Source organism: Akebia trifoliata, chromosome 12 (assembly GCF_017979445.1).
Source record: "Akebia trifoliata isolate Shusen 1 chromosome 12, ASM1797944v1, whole genome shotgun sequence".
Lineage (NCBI taxonomy): Eukaryota > Viridiplantae > Streptophyta > Magnoliopsida > Ranunculales > Lardizabalaceae > Akebia > Akebia trifoliata.
In genome coordinates this window covers 200187-223120 of record NC_141386.1, presented here as the reverse complement: position 1 = coordinate 223120, position 22934 = coordinate 200187, and the positions used below count along the sequence as shown (strand labels likewise).

The window sequence follows — 22934 nt, the reverse complement described above, 5'->3', positions numbered from 1 at the left end:
GTACATCTATACTTTATGTTTAATGTATATGAACAACATTTTTCCATAAGCGCGACAAAAGTACTTTGATGGTGATCAGTGCAGTCTTTGTTTACCATTAGAGAAGACTAGACAAGCCCAGCTATGCTTCCATTGAACATGATAGAGATCACTTCAAAGGTGAGGACTTGACACTAATTTCAACAAACCTCTAATGCTAGGAACTATATTAAAAGAAAACATGTGCCCAACAAAAGAACTGGCGTTAAAAAAACTATTACATAACTAAACCAAATGTTCTTACAACAATCTGACCCAAGTAGAGGATCAATAAATAGAAAATTCAGGGCATAGTGTACCAAGGGTATGGGTAACAAATCCTTCGATCTATGTTTGTGTATTTTAGTGAAAATAACAGTAGATAAAACTGGGCTTATAGACCATAGCTCGGTTGGTTTGACACATTGCAAGGCAACCTTGAGGTCGTGGGTTCAAGACCAGCTTACCCATCCAAAAAAAAAAACAGTAGTAAAAACTTAAAACTACTCTTTCTTAATTCATTACAAGCCTTTGAAACAAGAAAGGGAGAGAGAAAAATGGATAAATTATAATTGTATAATTCTAAAACAAGGCACAATAACGCTCCAGGCCAGTTACCTCGCAAAAAAGCCCAACTAGAGACACCAAAGCAGGCCAGCACTTCAGTGGTTCAGATCCAATTTCCATTTTCATTTCAATCAACTAAGGCAAACAAATTGCCTATGCTTCAAAGTGTGCTCAATCAGATGTTATCGAATCTTGAGTTGATTCCAGCCTACTTTACAAAACTGATGGATAATACCTGCCTGCACATAATCTGTAGTCATGTCTTACTTGGGACCTTTCTTCTTTTCGACAACCCTTTTGATTTCTGCTCCCTCTTCCTCTTTTTGTTTTGCATTTGGAATGATCTCCCAACCAAAGAGGGTTGTTCTTTTAGCCCAAAACTCCTTGCTACATGTCCTAGGTGAAGTTTCTTCACCATGAAAATCCTCTTTAACTCACCACGGTGTGCTGTGTAAGCTCGGACCCAAGAACAAAATGCATCCTTTGCTAGCTTCCTCAATTTTGGCTGAAACGACAAGAATAGGAGCCAGGTCAACATTGAAAAATAGAATGAAGACATGAAACAGTTGAAGTTTTGAAAGTGGAAGAATCTGGAGGGCGAGTTGTCTAGACAATAATACAATCTATAAAAGAGTTATCACAAAATGTGGTCTCACCTTTGAGAGTTGAGTGAACATTTTACCCCAGAACTCATTCTCTGTTTCTAATGTAAATGATAACCAAGGGTTTCAGTGAAATTTTTACCCAGAACTCATTCTTTGTTTCTATTATAAAATAAGAAAGTTTACCCCAGAAAGGGGAGGGAAAAAAATCACTATTTTCTAAACACAATGTATAAGTATTGGATAGGGGAGTCGTCAGGGCACCCCGTGTTACTCATAACCGGGTGCCATCCCCCTTCTCACCTTTAGTGGAAAATATCAATAGCAATTAATTTATCAGAAACAGGGTGCACCAAATTACGCCCTTTAGTTTATGATAGAGAAGGAATAAAATGAAACAAGTGGAAACTCCATGTAATTGACTCTGGGTCAAACCTTTTCCACTGAAAGTAGGCTTTGACTCAAATTGGTCATAAGCTGAAAATATTCAGTCTATAACTTCAGAAATCCGACGCAGAATTTGAAATTTAAACTAGATTTTTGAACATTTAAGACTTGCCAAAAAGTTCGTCAACCAAATAAAGAACTCTAAATCCGTTGAGCCAACTCAAGACTGGTTCACAGCTTGGGCAAATCTTAAGAATATAAAACTTGCATTCATGATAGGAGCCAGTTTATGATCTGTCACCGACTAAATCAAATTGGAAGCTGGGAAAATAAGGTCAAATATCTGTGCAAATAAATGGCAACCTAAAAGAAGACAATAAGAGATCAAACTATAATATTAAAGAAGCAACGTTCTCAAAACACGCAGAAGAGCCCCGGAATTGAACCTGTATGGTAGACTAGGCTCTCACCTGATGACCATGCCTGTATGGGCTTTTAGACACATAGCTCAGTCGGTTTGACACATTGCAAAACAACTTTGCAGTCATGGGGTCAAGTCCAGCTTACCCATGAAAAAGTGGCATTTTTAATAAGCTTGAATTATGCTAAATCGACCTTGTGATTAAGTGTGCCTTCAACAACACAGTAAACAAGAATAACATAAAAGGTTCATCATACCTCTACGGTGATGAAGGATTCGAGAGCCCTCTGCAGAAATAACACCCATGGATGCATCTCTATTGAAACAAACTTTTTGATATGATGCTTCAGACCATATAAGGGAAAACTGTCCAAGACCTTGAGAAGGGGGTACTCCTTCAGTGAGACACCATGCTTCTGTAGGTCTTGCAAATAATCCATTTCAACTGGCTGTAGGAATAACAAGGCATCTCCTTCTTCTCCTAATCGAGCAGTTCTTCCAACCCTGCAACATATAGTGGCAGTAATTTAGAGGTTGCACCAGCAAGTCACCATGAAAAAGAAATTTAGAGGTTGCACCATAAATGATCATTTTCTGGAACGTCCATCCATATGGTTCACAAAAGAAATTCATTTGTTTAATAGTGAGGATCATTTGATTGGGATGACTTCCAAGTTAAGGTTAATCCAAAAGGTGGTTGACCTGAATGAATTGAACCTTCCTCACTTGAGTGCCACACAAATGATGTGGCATGCAAGTTGGGGGAGGGAGGGTCAAATACTGCATCATAACTCATTAAAAAGATTAGTTAGAGCGTCGAGCTCTTCCAGGGGGCAGGGTGAATATTGAGCAAATATACTTGAATAATAAAAAAAAATCCAAATAGAACAAGTATATAGATACCTATGCACATATTCGCTAGCATCCCCTGGTGAATCGTACTGAATAATACATGTAACTTCCGGAAAATCTAAGCCTCTTGCAGCAACATCTGTGCACAAAAGAAGAGCTGATTTCTCTTTTTTAAAACTTTGAAATGTGGTTCTACGACCCTCGTGTTCCATATTTCCATGTAAGCGGAAAGTTCGACACTTGATCAAGGCCTGCTTCCTGTAAATTTCTATTTGCGAATCAGATGACCACTTAAATTCACTTAAGAGCGAATAATGGAAATCCACCGCATCGCATGTTGAGAAGAACACGACAATCTGTTTCCAGAATATAAAACATATAATTATACCCCATAGAACATCAAGGAAAAACTACTCAAGAAATTGAGAAGTCAGAATTACCTTTTGGGAAGTTCCTCTTTCAAAGAGATTTTTAAGAATGGAAAGAAGTACCACTAGCCGCGAACCACACGGAACTGTAGAAGATAATTATTAGCCAAAATTATTATACCATGCTACCAATCATTCAGCAAAAAAGAAGTACCTTTGGCATATCTCTGAACTAATTGAGCAGGAAGGTTATAATCTGCATTTGCACAGCTTAATAGTGTGGGGGGGTATTCTGGTTCATCATTTACATCTGATCCTGAAAGCCTAACATGTTTACTTGATGGTTTTGGCAGCTCAGCAGATATCTTCTTCTCATCAATACCAATCATAACTGGATTTTCTAGACTGATTTTAGCTAGATGATTTACTTTTTCATTTAAAGTTGCCGATAATAGTAAGTTCTGCCTTTTGGTCTGAGAATGACTCAAGGCTGCGCTCTCTTTGCTAACAGACCCATTTCGCCTTGAACCCAGAAAATCAAGTATCTCCTCTATTTCTTTACCAAACCCCAACTCCAGAATCCTGGGGAATTCAAAGATGTAAGAAGCATAAATAAGAAGAGTGAATGCACCCTAGTTATTTTATGACATCATAATGCAATCTTGTGCAACAGATGAAGTGGTGAAACACTAATTGCATCAATGGACACTAGGTCATACCTATCTGCTTCATCAAAGATTATCCAGCGCAGGTTTGTGTGCAAGAATGATGCTGTATTCTTTAAGTGATCCAAAAGACGTCCAGGAGTTGCAACAAGAATAGATATTCCTAGAAATGAACCAATGTGAGGTAAAAAAAATTCAAATTACACAGAAACAAGAGTGCTTCCATAACAAATAAGTGTGCAGCTTCCTTTGCCAGAATGTACTGAAACATGACTCACCATAAATATAAGAAACTTGCAAATATAAAATCATGTTGCTTTCAAAATTTGGATGAACAAAGTTTTGCGGTAAAAAGATATCACATATAAATGTAGGCTATTCCATGCTACCTAGGTAAAAAGTGCCAGAACTTATGTCACATACAACTGATCTAACAGATCCATTAGTAGAGGTGTAGCCTACATGCTTTAAGAAAAAAAGAAAACTAGAAAGCACCCACGAAATAGATATACAACAGAAAAACCTGAAACTGAAATGGTACACTAGCACATACCTTTGCGTAACCTGGCCTTCTCCTTTGACCTGTTCTCACCACCCATTACATAACCTGGGACTATCCAATGGAAACGATGTAGCAACTTTTGCAGGATTTCATAAACCTGCATACATAACTCATGCGTTGGTACAAGCACCAACGCTATTACCAAATTGTTAATTTAAGCCCACTAGATCATCAAGTAAGTACTGTGGCAATAAAGAAAATAAAATCATATCCAATGAAGTGCTTTCAAGATATACCTTACATGTACATATGGAGCATTTATATTGTAATTTTTCTTATGATACTGTCAATACATTTTTTTTGATAAGTGTAATGTATTGATAAAAGAAAACAAAGTACAATGAGGCCGAGGAAGCCTCTCAAAGAGCTACAAAACAAAGAAAAATTAAAGCATCAATGATTACATAAAGAGTTCCATCTAAAAACGAAATCATCAAAAGTAGTTCCTTTAAACTCTAATTTCTGTTTCGACCAAAAGTACATCAAGCCCAAAATCTCTAAGAAACTGCCATGAGCGCTTCTCGTCTTATTGTTGAAGACCCTATTGTTCCGTTCATTCCACACCCCCCAAGCAATAGCCGAGGGAAGAATAGCCCAAAGGAATCTCTTTTTGGAAGAGAAAGCATTACTAGCCCAACCTTCTACCAACATGCATCTTATTTTGGCACCAACAAAACACACGATGAAAAGGATATTCAATACCATGGGTAGTGAAGTTAAATACAGTCACATAATTCTCCAAGTAAGGAACTAGCAGTTTAAATTGGTGAATCAACAAATTAATTGGTGATCTATCGGTTAACTAGAGTTTGCCTGTGCCTAGGGCACAGTCATCCTCTTTGGGGTTAAGAGGGTAAAAGAGGGGAGACACTGAAGTTGTAGGGGTATTATTTGAAAAGGAGTAGAAGAATGAAGGCAATAAAGTTAGAGTGGCACTATTGAAAAAAAAAAAGTTGAAGAGGGAAAAAAAATAAAGTTGAAGGGGTATTATTGGAAATGGGTAGAAGAGAAAAGACAATAAAATTGAAAGGGTATTCTTGGAAAGGGGAGGAACGTAAAGGGAATAAAGTTGAAATTTTTCCCCGAGATGCATGCAAAATTGAAAACATTGGGGGACAACAAACAGCGAAAGAAGACAACCGTTGTGTTTTATGATATAGATTGTGAAGTATGGTAACATTTTTATCCTTCACCCTCAAAGTTTTATTGTCTACAACATTCAAATGTGAAAAACAAGATGGGAATTTTAGGAATGTTGAAGATGATGGGTTCCAATAAGAAATCCAAAACATCATTTGTATGCTCCCTGAAATTTCCCCGATTATTGTATGATTTTTTTCGGAATTGACCAAATTAAACCCCCACCAAATAATATTTTCTATAAGTGTAAAATTTTATTAATAAAAGGTGGCTGAGATAGCCCCCATACAAGGGAAGAAATGAAAAGAAAGCCAGTACAAGAGAAACTAAAAAAATTACAATACAATAAAAAAAGACTACGTATCACAAAGAGAATCCCATCAGAATGCAAAATCCTGAAAAGATACCCCCACCAAATAATTACCGAATCCAAACTTTGCCACTATAGTTAAATGTGCCCAAAACAGAAATTAGGACAAATGGTCAATCTATGAGACAATTATAACCAACAAAAGGGGGATAAAAGAGTAACAAAGCTAATTAGAAGCCTTGCCATCACATTAACCGATATAAGCCCAAGTGAAGATCATATATGCTAATAAGTGAATTTTACACAAGACAAAGAAACAACATATTTTTTTAAACTACACATACCAAAAGTTCCGCCTGATCGATCAATTCGAGGTTCATACATCTGCAGGTGATGAATGATTGGAGCAAGATATGCTATAGTCTTTCCAGTACCAGTAGCCGCATTAACAAGTCTACAAATTTGGCATTAAGAAACCAACACATACTCTCCAGGATATAACCCAAAACAAATGCAACTCAACATTTGAGAAAAAGGATACACATGTTGTCCAGATATAACTACAGGAATTGCTTGAGCCTGTACCAGAGTCGGAACTTCGAAACCCAATCTCTCTATCGAGAGTTTTACGGTACATTATAAAAAATAAAAAAAAAACTATATCAGCTTCTGTGGAAGATTACAAATATAAAATTAACTCAAAAAGTTTTTTTTTTTTTTTTTTTTTTTTGTGCAAGAATTTCCCTTTTAGCTTGTTTGGATTGCCATAAAACACTATATTTTCCTCAAACACACACACACACACACACACAATTAAGCACAAAACTAGAAATCCAAGCAGGCGCTTGGATTTTTTTTCCCAACTCTGTTCCAATTCAATTAGAATATACAATCAGTCCAAAACCCTAGAAAATAAAGAGAAGAGAAAGCAAGACCTCGGAGTTGATCGCATACGTTGGGATGAAGTCCCAGACTGGAGAAAGAACAAGAAGAGAAAATTTCACTATTGCCCACTTTCTTCGTTGTCGTCGACATGTTAGGGTTTTAGGATCAGTGCTTCTCGTGTGTTAGCACTAACCTAACACACTGTACTATATCACAAATCTGCCAGAAAACAAACGTGGAATTTGAGTTCGACGTGAGGTTATCGAATCGAATGAGAGGTGAATCTAGGGCTGTCAATGGATCGGGTCCGGATCGGATCGGGGTTGATTTGGTACCGATCCGATAAGAATAGGATCAGATCCGCAGGTTTTGTCAAAACTCAATATTAAGATCCAAACCCGATCCATTAACAATCGGATCGGGCCAAACCCAATTTATATACAAAATCTAAATAAACTTAATACAATTTCAACAAATATATAATGTAATTTATATACTTTCTAACATATTATTGGATCGGGTCCTTATCGAATCGCATCCATCCTTATTGAAATCCAAAACATCAATCTAGAACTAGAGTTATCAGATTGGAACAGATTGAATTTTGGGTCTGATCCAATCCATTTACAATACTTCGAGAACACTTTGAGAGATTTTATTGCCACACTAACTTTAGTTAAGGTCACTTCAATTAATATGTTATAAATCACCAAACCATTGGCAGTTTGGCATGGCACTCGTGGGTTGCTCTTAGTAATACTTGATGTGGCAATAGAAGTTCTCTATTATTATCATTGAATGAGTAAATTGGACTTAACCCATGACCTCAATTTTGTGAAGGTTGTGATTTAATTATGTAAAAATTGATGATGGAATAGTTTTATTCGCAAGAGAGGAAATATGTTTTATGTGTAGTACCAAACTTCGTAACTGTGATACTATTATGAGTTTTGTCTGTCTTGATAATGTTGATTTACAAAATGTAGCCTTTCTACCTCTCTGATCTCTCTTCTTCCTTCAATTTGTCAATAATTTCACTTTGTCAGTCAATAATTTCATCCATTTTATAGTAATTTCACATTGTCAAAGTCAACAATTTCATCTTGACAAAGTCAATAATATCAATTTTAACAATCATTTGTAGAAGCTTCCATGAGTTACTATGTTGTAGTATCTGATTTTACTACGTCGCAATGAATTCTTAATGTGTCTCTAATGAAGTTGGGATCTTAGGCTTCTCATTCTCGTTTGGAGATTTTCTCTGATGACTTGATTTCACAATACCAAAATGTGGGGAAATTATCCTTAAAATGTTGTTCTTTTCCATGTGTTAATTTCAGATTTCCCCGTCAACATGTCTTAGGTTTGGTTCTTTCCTACATCAAGAGAACTAATATCACAAAATTTGAAGGAGGTCAGAATTTCTATGTAGTTAGAAACCCACCACTATCTTTTTTGTTTATGTTATTCCTCAACTTCATAAGACATGCATCCGTTATCCACAATGCTGCAAAGGGCTCAGGTTATTGGACAGACACAACTCAAAAGTCACCCTAAGGAGGCATGTGGAGGTCATCCTTATTCTCATTATTATGATTTTGCTTCACCTTCTCACTTATACTTTATCCTTTCATATCTTTTTTCTGTAGTTCTATCTGTAGTAGTTTTTTTTCCCACCGAAAATTTATTTATGTTGTTAATTTACATTTCAATGGAGTTGTGTTGGAGTGACCTCAAGATTGTACCTCATATCGCACATCCTAGCGTGAAAGTGTGTAGGTACCATAGATGTTTTTTGACTTGTATTTCGAAGAAAAACATCTATGGTTCCTACACACTTTCACATCAGGGTGTGTGATTTGAGGTATAATCTTGGGGTCACTTCAGCATTATTCATTTCTATGTATCGGATGCAGGATATCAAGTATTTTCTGCCAATGTATAAAGAGGATCACTAACTGAAAATCCTTTCAGGGAGTAAACAGTTTGTGACCTTAAAACCTTGCTTCATGGAGTTTGAATTGAGTCTTCCTTGTTCACCCAGGAACAGGTTCGTGGGTCTCGCCACTGAAATGTTACTAATTTGCTATGATCGATCTTCCAATCACGTGCCACTATCTAATGCAAAGAAGAAATCTTAGCGTGCACGTTCATAATACACGAGTTTTGTGTTAAGTAACCCTTGATCAATTGCATTCTTCTGGATGGTAAAAAGCATGGAAGTTTTGTCCTCTTTCCTGGCTAAGACGACTATTATTCTTCTGTAACTTTTGTTCAATTCCTCCTTCAAAATCCGAACTTCGAACCGTCGAAGTCCATTAGAAATGCTTGATTTTCAAGACAAACTTAACTAGAGATCACAAGATTTTGTGCAACCAGAAAACCCACAGTATGTTTTTAAAATCAACACAATCTGCAACATTTCAGAGAAATTGAGATTCAAAACCCAAGAGAACTGACAGATCTAACAAAATGAGAAAGAAATGAGTACACAGTATCTAAAAAGTAGAAGACCAGCGGACTTTTGTGTGGATCGTTGCAACCAGGGTTTCTTTGTAGGAGATGAACAAACTACAGTCGGATAGGTAAGTCTTGACCAAGAAAAATCTTGTCTTGCGCTTAAATGAGAAAACATATCCTATTAACTCCATCTTTTGCTAGATGTCAGACTTCACATTCCCAAATAATGGCATTGCTTGATTCATGACTTTGCAAACTATTTGTTTTGTACTGCATTTGAGTTTTTTCGTATGAATTTAGTGAGCTGATTGTCATGGGCATACCATGCAACCCGAGTTTTCCCCATTTTAAAGGATCTAAAAAAGTTAGAAACTTCTAGAAAGACCTGGAGAGTTCTAAATAAGTGTGATCTACTCAGAAAAATTCTAGAACGTTCTAGTGGTATTCCATGTGCATTAGTTAAAACTTGTAGAATGTGTCTATGTATCTTCTTAGGAGAGTTTTAGATTTTAGGAGTTAGATAATTTGAGAACGTTCTATAATATGTAGATATTTTAGGATGATTTTAAAGATGTGATGTCTTATAAAAAAATTGTTGTAACCTTTCTCACAACTCCAGGAATAGGGGATGAGCCCTACAAAAGCTTGAAGAATGATTAAAAGCTTCCAATTTCAACACAAGAGGGTGTGCATGAGAATTCTCGAGTATGTGTGCCCTAAGTGAGTTGGAGTGACTCCTAAAACACTTGGGGGGTAAGGCTGACTTGAGCTAGATCAGATGGATTTAGCTTCAATGTCCCACGGCGCTAAAGGTAATGAGAGCTAGGTCCATGACAGGATGGTTGTATTATAGGATGAAAATATAATAGGGAAAAATGTTTTCAAAAAAAAAACCTAAATGACCTAATTCTGCGATTAAAAGAGAACTCCAAATTTCAATCGGATCCAATAAAATCCCATTATAAAATTGGGATCAGTTTCACAAAAAATTTCAGCCCACCTCCCCCCCCACCCAAAGAAAAAGAAGAATTAATCCAAAACATTTGGATCCTTTCAAAACTCAGCAAGATATGGCATTTGCCTAAAATTGTGGCTGACCATAATAATTTTGCCTGTTTGGCCACCTTTGCTCTCTCCTCTCACCATGCACACATTTTTCTATATTTCCATGCAGGTACTTGCAGTTATCTCCATAGTAGCACCTCCCTTGAGCATAGAATCGGCACATCTGTCGTGGCATCGGGTGCCACCTATGCGGACTTCGAGGAGGAGAATTCAAGCTTGTCCTTGGCTGCCTGTGAGAAAACCTATCCGATGAACAATTTGCATTTGAGTACTGTCGAGCATGAAATTGATGATCTTTTGTAGCAAAGTGGCGCATCGGGCTCTGAGGAGGAGAATTCAATATTGGGTAGGATTGAACATGAGATCGATGATCTTTTGCTGAAAAGTCACGCTGCCCATTCGGAATGGAAAATCCAGTATATCGATGGTTCTCAACTTCAGCAATGCTGTCATACCGTTTGGTAACATTTGTGTTCTGATATTTGATTGGATTCTCTGAGACCAAAGTTTTCTGTTCAAAATTATTGGGGTTCTGGGGTATGATTCGTGGGATATCAGTAAGAATTGTGTTCTGTGGGATAACAGTTTTATTATGTTGTTGAGATTGAATATTTTGTTCCTGAAGGATTCTTGATTCAAAGGGTTGCTGCCGTTTTTGAGGCTGGTCACTTGGTCGTTGAGAAATGTTGGATTTTATTGAATCTGGCCGGGTTTGTCTGTTCTGTTCATTGATGGTGCTGCTGCCATCCTTTCTCGTTACCCTGCATAGTTAAAGTGAAGTTAAAATTAATACAAGAGAGTTAAATCACCCATAAACTGAATACAAGAGAGTTAATTAGATTCTACGAACTGTACTAGTTCCATATAAAAATCCTTTTACGACATGAGGTGAGCATCAGGTGTATGAATCAACCAGGTTGTCTCAGTTTTGGAAGGAAACTTTGGTATCACTTCAGTAAGTAACTCACCGAATTGATGTCTGCGCATCATTTGGACATTAAGCTTATAAAAATTGGTAAAAAAAAGGTCTTGCCATTAGTGTAGGAATCAACATATAAGTCACAAAAGAAAGTTCTTAGGTTCACCTTTGTCCCCTGAGCATTTTTCTCATTTCCTTCTCTTGGATCCTTACTTCTCTGTTGGACCTTGCAAAAGAACCTCTGGAATGCTTTTCCAGCAACACTTTCCTCCTATCCTCTTCTTCAGGCCATCTCTAAACTTGACAAGGGAGAGGATTAGCTTCCCTATCATAGAATGATTAATCGCCCCCAAAAAAACAAATAGGTACACGTGATGTGACCCACCTGCCTCATTGTCTTAAGTCTGTAAAGGTTCCTTCCCTTGATTAAGAGAGGATGAAGTGGAGGTAGTGGTTTATCTCCTTTGCTCCATAGCACTTCAATCTATCAGCATGTTAAACATTGGGATCAAACAAACATTAGGATCAAATATAAAAAATTAACTATTTATTTTGCTAACCAATATGCAATAGAATGATAAGTTAAATCCATGTACTTTGCCTTATTTTCCATCTCTAATGGGAGAGTGATCCAGCTGAATGATTAATTCTTTCTTGGTTGAACAAAGTTCAAAAGCAGCATTGGTCAATAAGAGCATTTAAGCAACTTTTCTTTGAATGATTAAGATTTTCTATGCTCACTCTGCATAGTACTTAACTTTATCCATGCAATCCCTTACCAATATTTCCTATCTAAATCAATTAGTTAATTACATTTAGTCTAATCTAGAATATAATTGTCACCTGAATGACTACCAGCGAGTTCAGTATTTCCTTGTTTGGAAAATTTTAAATTTCTCAGCATTTTTCATCAATGAGCCACGAAAAGTAGAGAGAAACAGAATATCTGTGAGTTGCTTGTCAGAATGCTTGAGCAAGTCTCAAAACCATAAGAGCAACTGTAAAACACCTATATACATCTTAATACAACCAACCTAACAAACAATAACAAGTAAAGGGCATTTCTCTGAAAGTTATACTACATATCATGGATATTTTCGCTCTACAATACTCAAGCCATGATTGAATATATTCAATCAAAATAAAAATTACCAGGAGACTGGAGCAAATTCCCTTACTAGAATGAGCAAATTCCCTTACCATGATTGAATATATTCATACGGTGTTATGAATGGACTCATAGTATTTTTGTTATGAGAACATCAATTGTGACAAAATTTTGATAAAGACATTATTGTGTGTAATGAGATTCTAAAGTACGTAATCCTTCAATGTTGATTATATTCTAATCATTCCAATATTAGGAAGGAATAACAAAATTCAATTTGTGTTCAAAATGGATGGTCAATGGAAGCTCACCGTAAAAGTATGTTGTTGCTTCGCAGAACCATAGCTTTCTTTCACAATACGACCAGCAACAATCCTACTACCACATGGAGGACCTGTGGCACTCCTAGATGCTATGTTATACCTTTACAAAACAGAAAATCCAATTAGATATGTAAGCTGGATAATTACTAGATTCTAAAATATAAAAATAAAAAAGGGAGAGAACTTAGTGATATAGATTATAACTATAATATTACAGGTTCTCTAAATCATATGCTGAATTTGCAATGGAGTTTGGATCATTCGACGAATGAGGGCTCACTAGCCAAACAAATACCCGATCAGATGGTCCAAACCATTTCAAGTGTCACTCCAAGATTGTTGAAAAAGTTCAAACAATGCAATCGATTCGGGATCACCACAATGATTTCTTTGCAACAATATCTCTCATGAGAAGCCCATTAATCGACAGTCCAAATCAATGGCTCTATGCAAGAGATGTATACTAGAAAATGGATTATTATCTTATAATGCTAACTCTGGATTTTAGTATCCCATTGCTGGCTGCCCTCAAATCAATAAGGAGGTCCAAGTAATATAGTTTTTAGATTTCTTCAATCTTTGGTTGCAGATGAAATAGTTCTAAAGCTTACATTTCATAAACATTCTGTTCAAACATTACCACATCTCCAGTGCATGCATCCCCTACACACAATCCCATCATCTATTAGGAAAGAAACACGATAGAGAACTAAACCCATGATACTAAACTTTCTCTTTTTCTTTAAGAATTAAAGACAACCTTTGCAATTTAACACAAAGCTAGATACCGGATACTTATTTTCTCCACCTCCAGCTATGATCCTGAAATACATTATTTAAAGAACAAAATAAGATCAAATGAACAATTAAAATGATATATCTATTAAACCAATTGGGTACAATTAAAAATAAATTACCCAAGATGTTCTCTAATGCGTTCAATTAGAACGTCTTTGTTGCCTGTTAGTCTCAAACCATTCTTCCTCAAATAAACCTTGCATTGTTCAACTTTTAGTTTCTCCAACTGACCAGCTGTGATTTTCAAATTAAGACAAAGAACGGTAAATGTTTGCACATAAATCCCAATAGAAGGATTATAAGTTCCACTTTTTTCTCATTTTCGGTATTTGGTGTGATCATATATAACAATTTCCATAAAGGGTAGGTCTAAGAAGGTCAAAATAAATACAAAAATAAACAAAATGATCATAACTAACCTTGAATGATCTTTTCAATTATCTCAAAACTTGATTGATCCCCATTCAGGTCTTGAACCTTTAGTTCCACATCATCTAGCTCGATCTTGCAAGCAGAATCAATCACTTGGGAAATTCTACAAGCATCAAATGGGCTAAATTAATTCCAACTCAACCCCGTTATCATCAATAGGTCTAGATATTTAGATACTAACCGAGACTTAGATTTCTTCAGGGTGAGATTCGAAAAATCAGAACAGGTTTCTTCAATAATGTCGTAAGTTGGGTCTCCTTCAGAATCATCCGAATTGGATTCTTCAGAGCTTGACTCTCCTTCCCGCTCTTCATAATCTTCTGGAGATCCTTCACTGAAATTTTTTCCCTCACAACTGGCCATTAATGGGGACTTTTTTTTTTTTCTCTCTTGGGTGTCTTATTGAAATGGAGAGAGATTTACATGTTTTCTCTGTATTTAGGAGAGAGATTTTGGGGTTTTAGGCATATGACCGTTGAAGCCAAAACGGTAAGTCAAATTTGAAATTCAAAAGTTGTGAAAAAACCGCTCTTTGTATTAATTTACATAAATGGGCCTTATGTGCGTAAGATATCCCATTTTTGTCCTCTTGGAAGACATGCTTGCATCGATAATGAAGTTGTGAACCATTTTAGCAATTAATCACCCATTTAATTCTTGAAAAATTCATGATTTTTTCCCTTTTTGTCTATGATGTTCTCAGAATTATTGAACTATTTTAAATGGTTCACCTATTTTACGTTAAAAATACTAATAAAATACTTTTTTTTTTACGAATTTTTATAAAATTAAGAATAAAAAATGTTACTGTAATTTGTTGTATTTGTATGTTGCGAAGTGTAAAACAAGTCAACTTGGAAGCAGTCACGCATCAACATTTTGAAGGAATCAACTTTTTTGGGTTACAAATATATCTTTTATCTTTAAAGAAAATAATGACATAACCCTCAAAATTTATTTGAGATTACAACTTAATTTTCCAAATTGATGATTGTCCCTTGACTTTTTGTCTTCTTTTATAAATCAATGGAATAATTATTACCATCACCATCCTATCATCACCTTCACCATCACCATCACCATTACCATTAACATCAGCAATTTCATCATCACCATCATTATCATATTACCAAATTTTTTTTAATGAGATGGATAATACAAGTATGAAGTATATGCCGTTTATTTTTCATTTATCGAATTTTAGACTAGATTTTTACAATCCAAAATCAAATAGAAATCGAACTTTTCACGTATCAAATTTTTGCCGTATTAGAAAGGGTTGTGAATCGTGAAAAGTTTATGCACTTTCTAATAAATTATGTGGAAAATTCTTGACTTATTCCAAATCATGGAGATTGACTTCTAAAAGGTTCAAATGGAAATATTTGATCAGATTGACTTATCAATAAGAAAATTTTAGTTCCTTGCTTAATGTTTTAAAAAGAAAAAAAAAGTAGACGTTAAATTTTGAGATATCATTGGTATATATTTTAGATGCTCAAATTTTCGAATTGATAGTATATAGCATATAAGATCTCATAATACATCTCCTCAAGTTGGTATGTGGATGTTCAAAATACCTAATTTGTACCCAAAGCTTTGATAACAAGTTAGAAGTGAACATTTTAGTGCTTATCCATATTTAAATGAATCTAATACACACTCAAAATTAATTGAGAAAATAAAGTATGTTTGGAGCAATTTAACATGGATGAAGTAGTGATTACGATAATTTTCCAGCTTCAAATGTTGAAAACTCCAGCCCCCCACCCTCACGTGGCTTACTCAATCAACTCCCCTAACATGGTGTGCCAGAACCATAGATTTCCTTTCATTTGGGATACACAATTGCACAGATTTATGAGGTTGTGCTGTTATGTATCCCGTGGTATAAATCTATGGTTCTGGCAAACCCCACGTCGAGAGAGTCGATTGAGTAGACCATGAGAGGGAGTCATATTGAGACAAACATTCATGGACCATATGTCAGAGAAAGAGTGCCACATATAGAAGGCCAGTTTTGGTTTGTTTCCACACATACCCAAAACCCAAAAAACAAAAATGTCTATATATTTCTCTAGGCTTTAATTTCAGGTGATGTACATTTACTTCTACTTATCTCATTGATTAATTTGGTATGCGTCACACTCTAATGATAAATGGAAAAAACATAGGGAAAATTACTTGAAAGACCCTCATAGAAGGATTTCTTTCTAGATAGTCCCTAAGTTTTGCATGTTAACTTGATAAGATATTAAGTAAACTTTTTTTTTTCTTAATGGTCCCTCATATTGCCGAGTTCATAATTTTTATTGTCGAACTCAACACTTTTTTATTTAATGTCGAGTTCACATTTTTTATTGTCGACCTCACCACTATTTACTGTCGAGTTCATCCCTTTTGTATTTATTGTCAAACTCGACACTTTTTAAATTCCTGTTAAGTTCACCACTTTTTAAATAAAAAGTGGTGAACTCAACACTGGTAAAATCCACTCATTTTCAATTTTTGAGTTTTTCCATCTAAAATACATGGAAAGACTAACCAAAAACTTAAGATAACGACTTGTTGAAATGATTTCAACTCAAAAGAACCATTATTGATCAATTTTCATCCAAAAACTAAGAAAAAAAGTGAAAAGACTCTTGAAAATGGCTTCTTCTTCTTTTTTAAATATTTTTTTATGAAATGGAGTCTCCGAAACTCAATTGAGGTGTCCAAAATCCAATTTTTTTTTTATGAAAACGATGAGTTCGAACAATTAGGGCATTCAATTGTGAGAAATGTGGGAAATGAGGTCCAGGAACCATATAGAAAGAAAAAATTTACTAAAAAATTTAGGGACTATTTAGAAATAAGTCCCTCAACAAGGGTCCTTTTGAGTAATTTTTTCCAAAAATATATAAATAATACCATTTTGTAAATATGAAATGTAATGGATGGAATATATCCTAGTAATGACTACACTTGAGTTCTGTTGCAAGAGACATATAAATCGGGATTGTTAGATTTAGTTTTTACACAACTAGGATCATGTGTTTTCTCACAAGTCATTTTTTGTGAGCAGCAAAACCTAACCCTTGTTAGCGATCTCCCATTGAATTCGTGATTTTTTCAACAAAAAAAAAAAAAATCTCTAGATTATTGAATTATTCTAAATAATTTGTGTATTTTAAGTTTAAAAAAGAATAGTTTTTAATGAATTTTATAAATCTTGGTCAGAAAAAAATGTTCCTATTGTTGTATATTGTAAAGTTTAAAATATAAACTAGTAAATTGTGACATGTAACATAAATTTGACTTTGAAACAGCCATGCTTCAAATTTTGGAGGAATTCACATTTTTATGCAACAAGTGTTTTTTCTATCATTTATTTGTGATACCACATTAATTTTTCAAATTTATAATTTGTCCTTGACTTTGATCTTTTTTTATAAACTAATGGAACAATAACCTCGATACCCTAATTATCACCACCATCATTATTATCATTACCATCATATCATCACTTTCACCATCACTATTAATATCACTATCATATTACCAAATTCTCAATTTTCGAATCTTTGAAATGAGACAAACAATACATGTATAAAGCATATGCCACATATTTTCTATTTATGTAATTTTAGACCAGATTCTTTCAACCCAAAATTGAATAGAACTCGAATTTTTGCCGTATTTGGAATTGTTAACAAAGAATCTGATCCACCCGATATTTAATTATATTGCTTAGTGTAATTATAAATAATTAAAGTTGAATGGAATTCGTAACATGATATGCCCATGGTGGTCCAATGACTGTGATTGTTAGATGGGAGTTAGGTAAGTAACAAACATACTAAAGTACGAGATCAAGATTGCATGTACTGTAGTCACTCGCCTTGCCCACTTTTGTACTTGAGTACTGTAAAGAGCGAGAAAAACGAGGGTTCTGAATCAGATACCACGCATCAACAGCATATTTCTTTGGAGGTTGCTTTTGCCAAACATGTTTTTATATATTGTCAGGTGCTACGTATGTGTTTCAACTCTTTTAACTCTCGACTCTCACACAAAGCATATTGGTTGGTTGGTGAAACGTCATAATACACCTGACAGTATCAAAACATTTTGGGCAATATCACTTCCCATTAAAGAAAAAACTTTTTTAAAATAATAATTACACAATTGTAAAACTCCACTACACCCACCACCATGTTCCCTTGGGTGAACACTTGACAGAGCTTCTTCAGGATATCCACACACCACCACCATGTGAGTCTCTCTCTCTGTCTCTCTCTCTCTCTCACACACACACACACACACACACACAAGAAATGATCCTAGCCCTTCAATTTAATGACTTACAGTTGATAAGAATGTCTTGATTTTGATGATTATGGGTTATAGATCATTTATATTAATATTATCTTAGGATGATATATTATGTGCAAAACCAAATATCTAAGTTTTATGGTTGGGGATGGTTGAAGTGGATAGAGTTTTAGGAGTGGTTGAATGTCCTTCTCTTAATTTGTTCTTATTTTATAATTACTTTGATAAATGTAGTGTTTTTTTTTTTTTTTTCCATGGTAGTTGTGAGGAATTTGGTTTGAACATAAGACTATGGACTATTGTTTTGTTTACCAATAATTGACTACTCATTGAACCTTGCTACTTATTAGCTTCTTTTCAAAAACAATACATTGTTTTGACAATCTACTAATTGTGTTAAATATATTCTATAGGGACATATTTGATATAACAAAAAAAAATTATATTTGAATAAATGGGTATTAAACTTTTTTTTTTTGTTAAAGGGGTAAAAAAATAAAATATAATAAAATTATAGGGTATTATTGAAAAGAATAAGAGGAAAAATAATAAAGTTAAAGTCAGAGAGAATAATGAAATTATGTGGATCCTTTTTGTTTGTTTCAAAATCTTTATATCCTACAAAACTCTAACTGAATGAGATCTATTATTTTGTTTTATTATATAGATTGGAGAATTTTATATTTTCTTTTCATTGTCAAAATTAAACTAGTAATTTACCATTTTTAGATTTAGAGGTATTCCACTCTTCTATGTTTTATTTATTTAGGATGCTACAATACAATACTTTAATTTCAAGAATTTGAATTTTCATAAATGATCAAAAGTTCTAATATTCATTTATATGCTTGGTGGTTGTTTCTAAATTTAATAAAAAATGTATTTTTGGAAAAGTTGGGTACCATTTGAACTTATGCCTCAGTTTTTCCTATTCTATTATGATTATATATAAAAAAAAGGATGTTCTGAAAATTTAGTTCTGAGCAATACTTTTCGACAAGTTTTAAGCAATAATAGGGGTGGAACTCTATGTATTTTTTAAAATAACTATAGAGAAATATATTAATTTGGAAAATTAGTGTGTATGATCTCTTTCAAGAAAATTAAATTTTCTATAAAATTGACTTTTGTTTCGTGGTAGGAAAATATTCTCTGACCCAACCTTATAGGAAAATGACTTTCTCATCAAGGAAGAAAAATACATAGGCCAATTTTTTTTAAAGAAAAATTATTTTCTTGAACATACAAATTTTTCAATAAAATGATTGCAATCTTACCAACATTTTAATGATCAAGTCTATTTCCAACATTTAGGCCTCCATTGCAAAATAAGTATATAATGTAAACTTCTAAAGAAAGAAAGAGAGAAAGAAGGTATGGTGTTTGGTGGTAGTTGCACCTTGCACTTCTTGAATTTAATGCTTCGAAGAAGTGATTTTATGTGATATTTGTTTCTTTTCTTAAAAGAACGATGTCTAATGTTGTAATGTACCATATAGGTTACTTGTAAAATATATACCATCAATCAACAACTTCATTTAAATGGATTAATCTGCATTAAGTTTCAAGTGGGTGTGGGTTCAATTTCAACTCCTTAGGCGGTCTTAAATAATAGCAATTTAATGTCACTTTCGGATTTTTAATTTTAATTGGTTTAAATTGATCAATGTCAAATCATATGATTTGACTAGTATAGAAAGTGTCTTTTGCTGGATTTAACTAGCTATCAATCATATGAAATCCAATCATAAAATTATACGATATAAAACAAATGGTACAAAGAGCAATCAAATTTTATGAAAAATTAATAAAAAAAGATTTAATATTTTAATATTTTATATTTAATATTTTTTTTTAAATTATCAAAATATGAATTAAGTCGTCACTTGACAATTGATTTAGTAATTCGTTGGATTGTATTGCATTTTAAATGAAGGCTAAATTACTGAGGTGTTAAAAATAAATTATTAAAACACTAGACATTCCATCGAGCGATTTAATTCATTTTTTTATTATAATTTTTGAAAAAATAGATTGATTTTTGTAAATATTAAAATATCTAATTCTTTTTCTATAATTTTCCCAATATTTTATAGTGCTTGTCAATGTCTTCGCCAACATAGAGATGTGAGCAATTCTTTATGTTGATGGGAAAAAAATAATTATGGTTGATCCAATCTTCCTTATTATATAATCTTAAAATGAGTTTGTCTATATGGACAAGAAACTCAAAAACCCTAATCTTTTCTTATCTCTCTAATTTTCTCATATAACTTGTCCAAGAAATTATTATTCAACAGATATAATGCCAAAAATATTTTCAATGTATAGAGAAAACACTTGAGCTTGTATTTCATGCATTTATTTTTATTATTTTGTTGGACAAACCATATTAGTGATTTGTTGGTAGAGGTGAGTTTTCGACCCAAATTGTGCTCATCGACCTTAATCAACTTAGCAAGTTGGAACCTTTTTACAATACATCACCTCCTAAATATCTTGGCCGGATGGATATTTGATCTAATCTTGTTTTCGAAATTAGAATGTGTTGGACAATAGTTCATCCGTAGACCCCTTGGTTACTCTCACCCATGTGCACTCCTGGTTTGTAAAACATTCTCAAGTCCATAAAGTCCAAAACCAATTAATTGTCTTTACTTTTTTACTTGAACTAGTAGGTGATATGTGCTAACACACACATTTATTTTTGAATTTATATAAGTTTAAAGTTTTTATAATTAATTTAAAAGGTTATTTTAGAAATTTAATTATATCATGTGTTTATTATTTATGATCTGTTTGATTGTATGAAAATTACTTTTTAACGAAAAAATGGGTAGGGTGGAAAAAATAAGCTTTGGTATTTGATCACATTTGTGAAAAATACCATAAAAAAAATTACGAGAGAGGAAGAGAGACTAATTGGTGGCGAAGGCGGAAGTAGTCACGATGGCTATGACTGTTGTCATGGTTATAATGGTAGGAAAGAAGAATAGGGAAAAGTTTAAAGTTTTGTGATTTGAGGGTGAATTTCGTTTTTCCATAAGTCCTGGTGGAAAAATGAAATTCAGGTTATTTTCAATGGGTAATCAAACACACCCTTAATATGTTACAAGAATTTTTTTTTTTTAATTTGAACTATTAATTAAGATTAAAATAAATCCCTATCTCATTAAAATAACTAGAACATGACATGTGTAAATGCACATGATTCAGAAGGGTTTATTTATAATTTAAAATATTAATTAAATGATGATTTTGAAGATTCTATAGTAAAAATATTATTTTGTAATTTTCAAAACTAACCAACACGATTTTAGATTTTAGGTAGGGATTGTAATTTTCATGGTTTTTGATCAACATGACGCCCTTGTTATATTAAGATCAAATGTTAAGATAGGGGCACCTTTATAACCCAAATTTTGATGTCGAACCACTTATACACGACCTTCTTTCATTATAAAAATAAAGATAAATGTTAAGGTGGAGGTATTTTTGAAATTCAAGTTTTGATGTCGAACCACGTTTACCCCGCATTCTCTCATTATAACAGTAACGATAAAGTGGAACCTTTGTAATTAAAAAAAAAAAAATTAACTAATTTTATGAATATTAGATTTATAATTTTATTAATTTCAACAACACAATACATCTTGATGATTAATAATTTTGAGTGTAATATAAAGGTACTTTTGAAAATCTACAAATTTGTTCATCCAAATTTATCAAAAGTCTTGATAATCTCGTGTCATACTCTCTTGATGTGACATGTGCTAGAATCATAGATTATTTGTCTTATGATACTCATCCCACAAATATGAGCAGTTATGTATCCCGAAGTAAAAAAGATCTATGGATCTAACAAATACCACGTCAGGATAGTATTCAGAACATGCCACATGGGGAGGGTTAGAAAATCATTACTCATTGATCAAAATACTCCTTATATGTTAAGAATTAGGGGTGCAACTTGATCCGATCCAAATCAAGAACCAAACCAATAACTTTGGGCGTGGTTTGGAATAAGTTGCGGTTTAGTTCTGAGTTACAGAAATGGAGAATCGATCAATTTGGTTTAGTTATCGAATCAAACTTGCATAAAATCGAACCAAACCGAAATCGAACTCTTATGCAATAAATAAATATATATGTATATAATAATTATTATCAATTATTTTAGGAGTTAGGACATAGATTAATGATCTTTTATGAATAAACTAACGATTTTTTATAGATAGATTAATGATTTATTGTATCAAATTTTATATTTATTTATTTATTAAATCATGTTACTTATAATTTATAAAATATTGACAACCCATAGAATTGAATTGAACCAAATCCAACTGACTTTAGTTCGGTTTGGATTGTTTTGATTCCAATGGAATTTGATTCGATTCAATTCTAATTTGACCTCAAACCAAACCAAGTTGCACCCCTAATAGGGATTTCTTGTCTCTTACTTTGGGCAATAGTCAAAATAATTCCAGCAGAATGGCATTTTATTTTATTTTCAATTTGAGTGTAATCTGTTTTTCAGCTGTTATTCTCTCTGTTTCTATGGTCTGGATTTTTAATTTTACCGTCAGATTTTTTTTTTTTAATATCTATTTATAAAAAAACATTTTTTTATTAAAAACTGGAAATAAATAATTAAAATAATATCCATCTTATTTTATTGTTACTATTTTTCTGGTCGTGAATTCTTGTGTTTATTACTTTATATGCATTTTGT

The 22934-nt window shown here is 33.5% G+C and overlaps 2 protein-coding genes across 2 annotated transcripts; both read right to left on the bottom strand.

Moving 5' to 3' along the window:
• Positions 1–239: 239 nt before the first annotated feature.
• On the bottom strand, positions 240–7030 carry LOC147388404 (P-loop containing nucleoside triphosphate hydrolases superfamily protein). Its single transcript, XM_086418724.1, has 10 exons — positions 6828–7030; positions 6434–6506; positions 6237–6346; positions 4434–4577; positions 3935–4043; positions 3430–3797; positions 3288–3361; positions 2899–3203; positions 2253–2499; positions 240–1090 (listed from the first exon to the last, which is right to left on the bottom strand). The coding sequence occupies exons 1-10, from the start codon at positions 6925–6927 to the stop codon at positions 842–844; spliced, it is 1779 nt and encodes a 592-aa protein (XP_086274850.1). The 5' UTR covers positions 6928–7030; the 3' UTR covers positions 240–841.
• Positions 7031–10214: 3184 nt separating this feature from the next.
• On the bottom strand, positions 10215–14350 carry LOC147388403 (uncharacterized). The gene is made up of 9 exons (XM_086419622.1): positions 14064–14350; positions 13870–13985; positions 13570–13684; positions 13413–13474; positions 13264–13315; positions 12641–12752; positions 11607–11705; positions 11388–11515; positions 10215–11063 (listed from the first exon to the last, which is right to left on the bottom strand). Exons 1-9 carry the CDS (start codon positions 14243–14245, stop codon positions 10319–10321), a joined length of 1611 nt encoding a protein of 536 aa, XP_086275748.1. The 5' UTR covers positions 14246–14350; the 3' UTR covers positions 10215–10318.
• Between the last annotated feature and the right edge of the window lie 8584 nt (positions 14351–22934).

Coding starts and splice junctions, on each gene's coding strand:
- LOC147388403 (XM_086419622.1), bottom strand. CDS start 14,245: ATGGCCAGTTGTGAGGGAAAAAATTTCAGTGAAGGATCTCCAGAAGAT. Junction 13,685..13,869: donor AATTGAAAAGATCATTCAAG/GTTAGTTATGAT, acceptor TGAAAATCACAG/CTGGTCAGTTGGAGAAACTA. Junction 13,316..13,412: donor CTTTGTGTTAAATTGCAAAG/GTTGTCTTTAAT, acceptor GATTGTGTGTAG/GGGATGCATGCACTGGAGAT.
- LOC147388404 (XM_086418724.1), bottom strand. CDS start 6,927: ATGTCGACGACAACGAAGAAAGTGGGCAATAGTGAAATTTTCTCTTCT. Junction 6,507..6,827: donor CGTATGCGATCAACTCCGAG/GTCTTGCTTTCT, acceptor AACTCTCGATAG/AGAGATTGGGTTTCGAAGTT. Junction 3,798..3,934: donor ATCTTTGATGAAGCAGATAG/GTATGACCTAGT, acceptor TGAATTCCCCAG/GATTCTGGAGTTGGGGTTTG.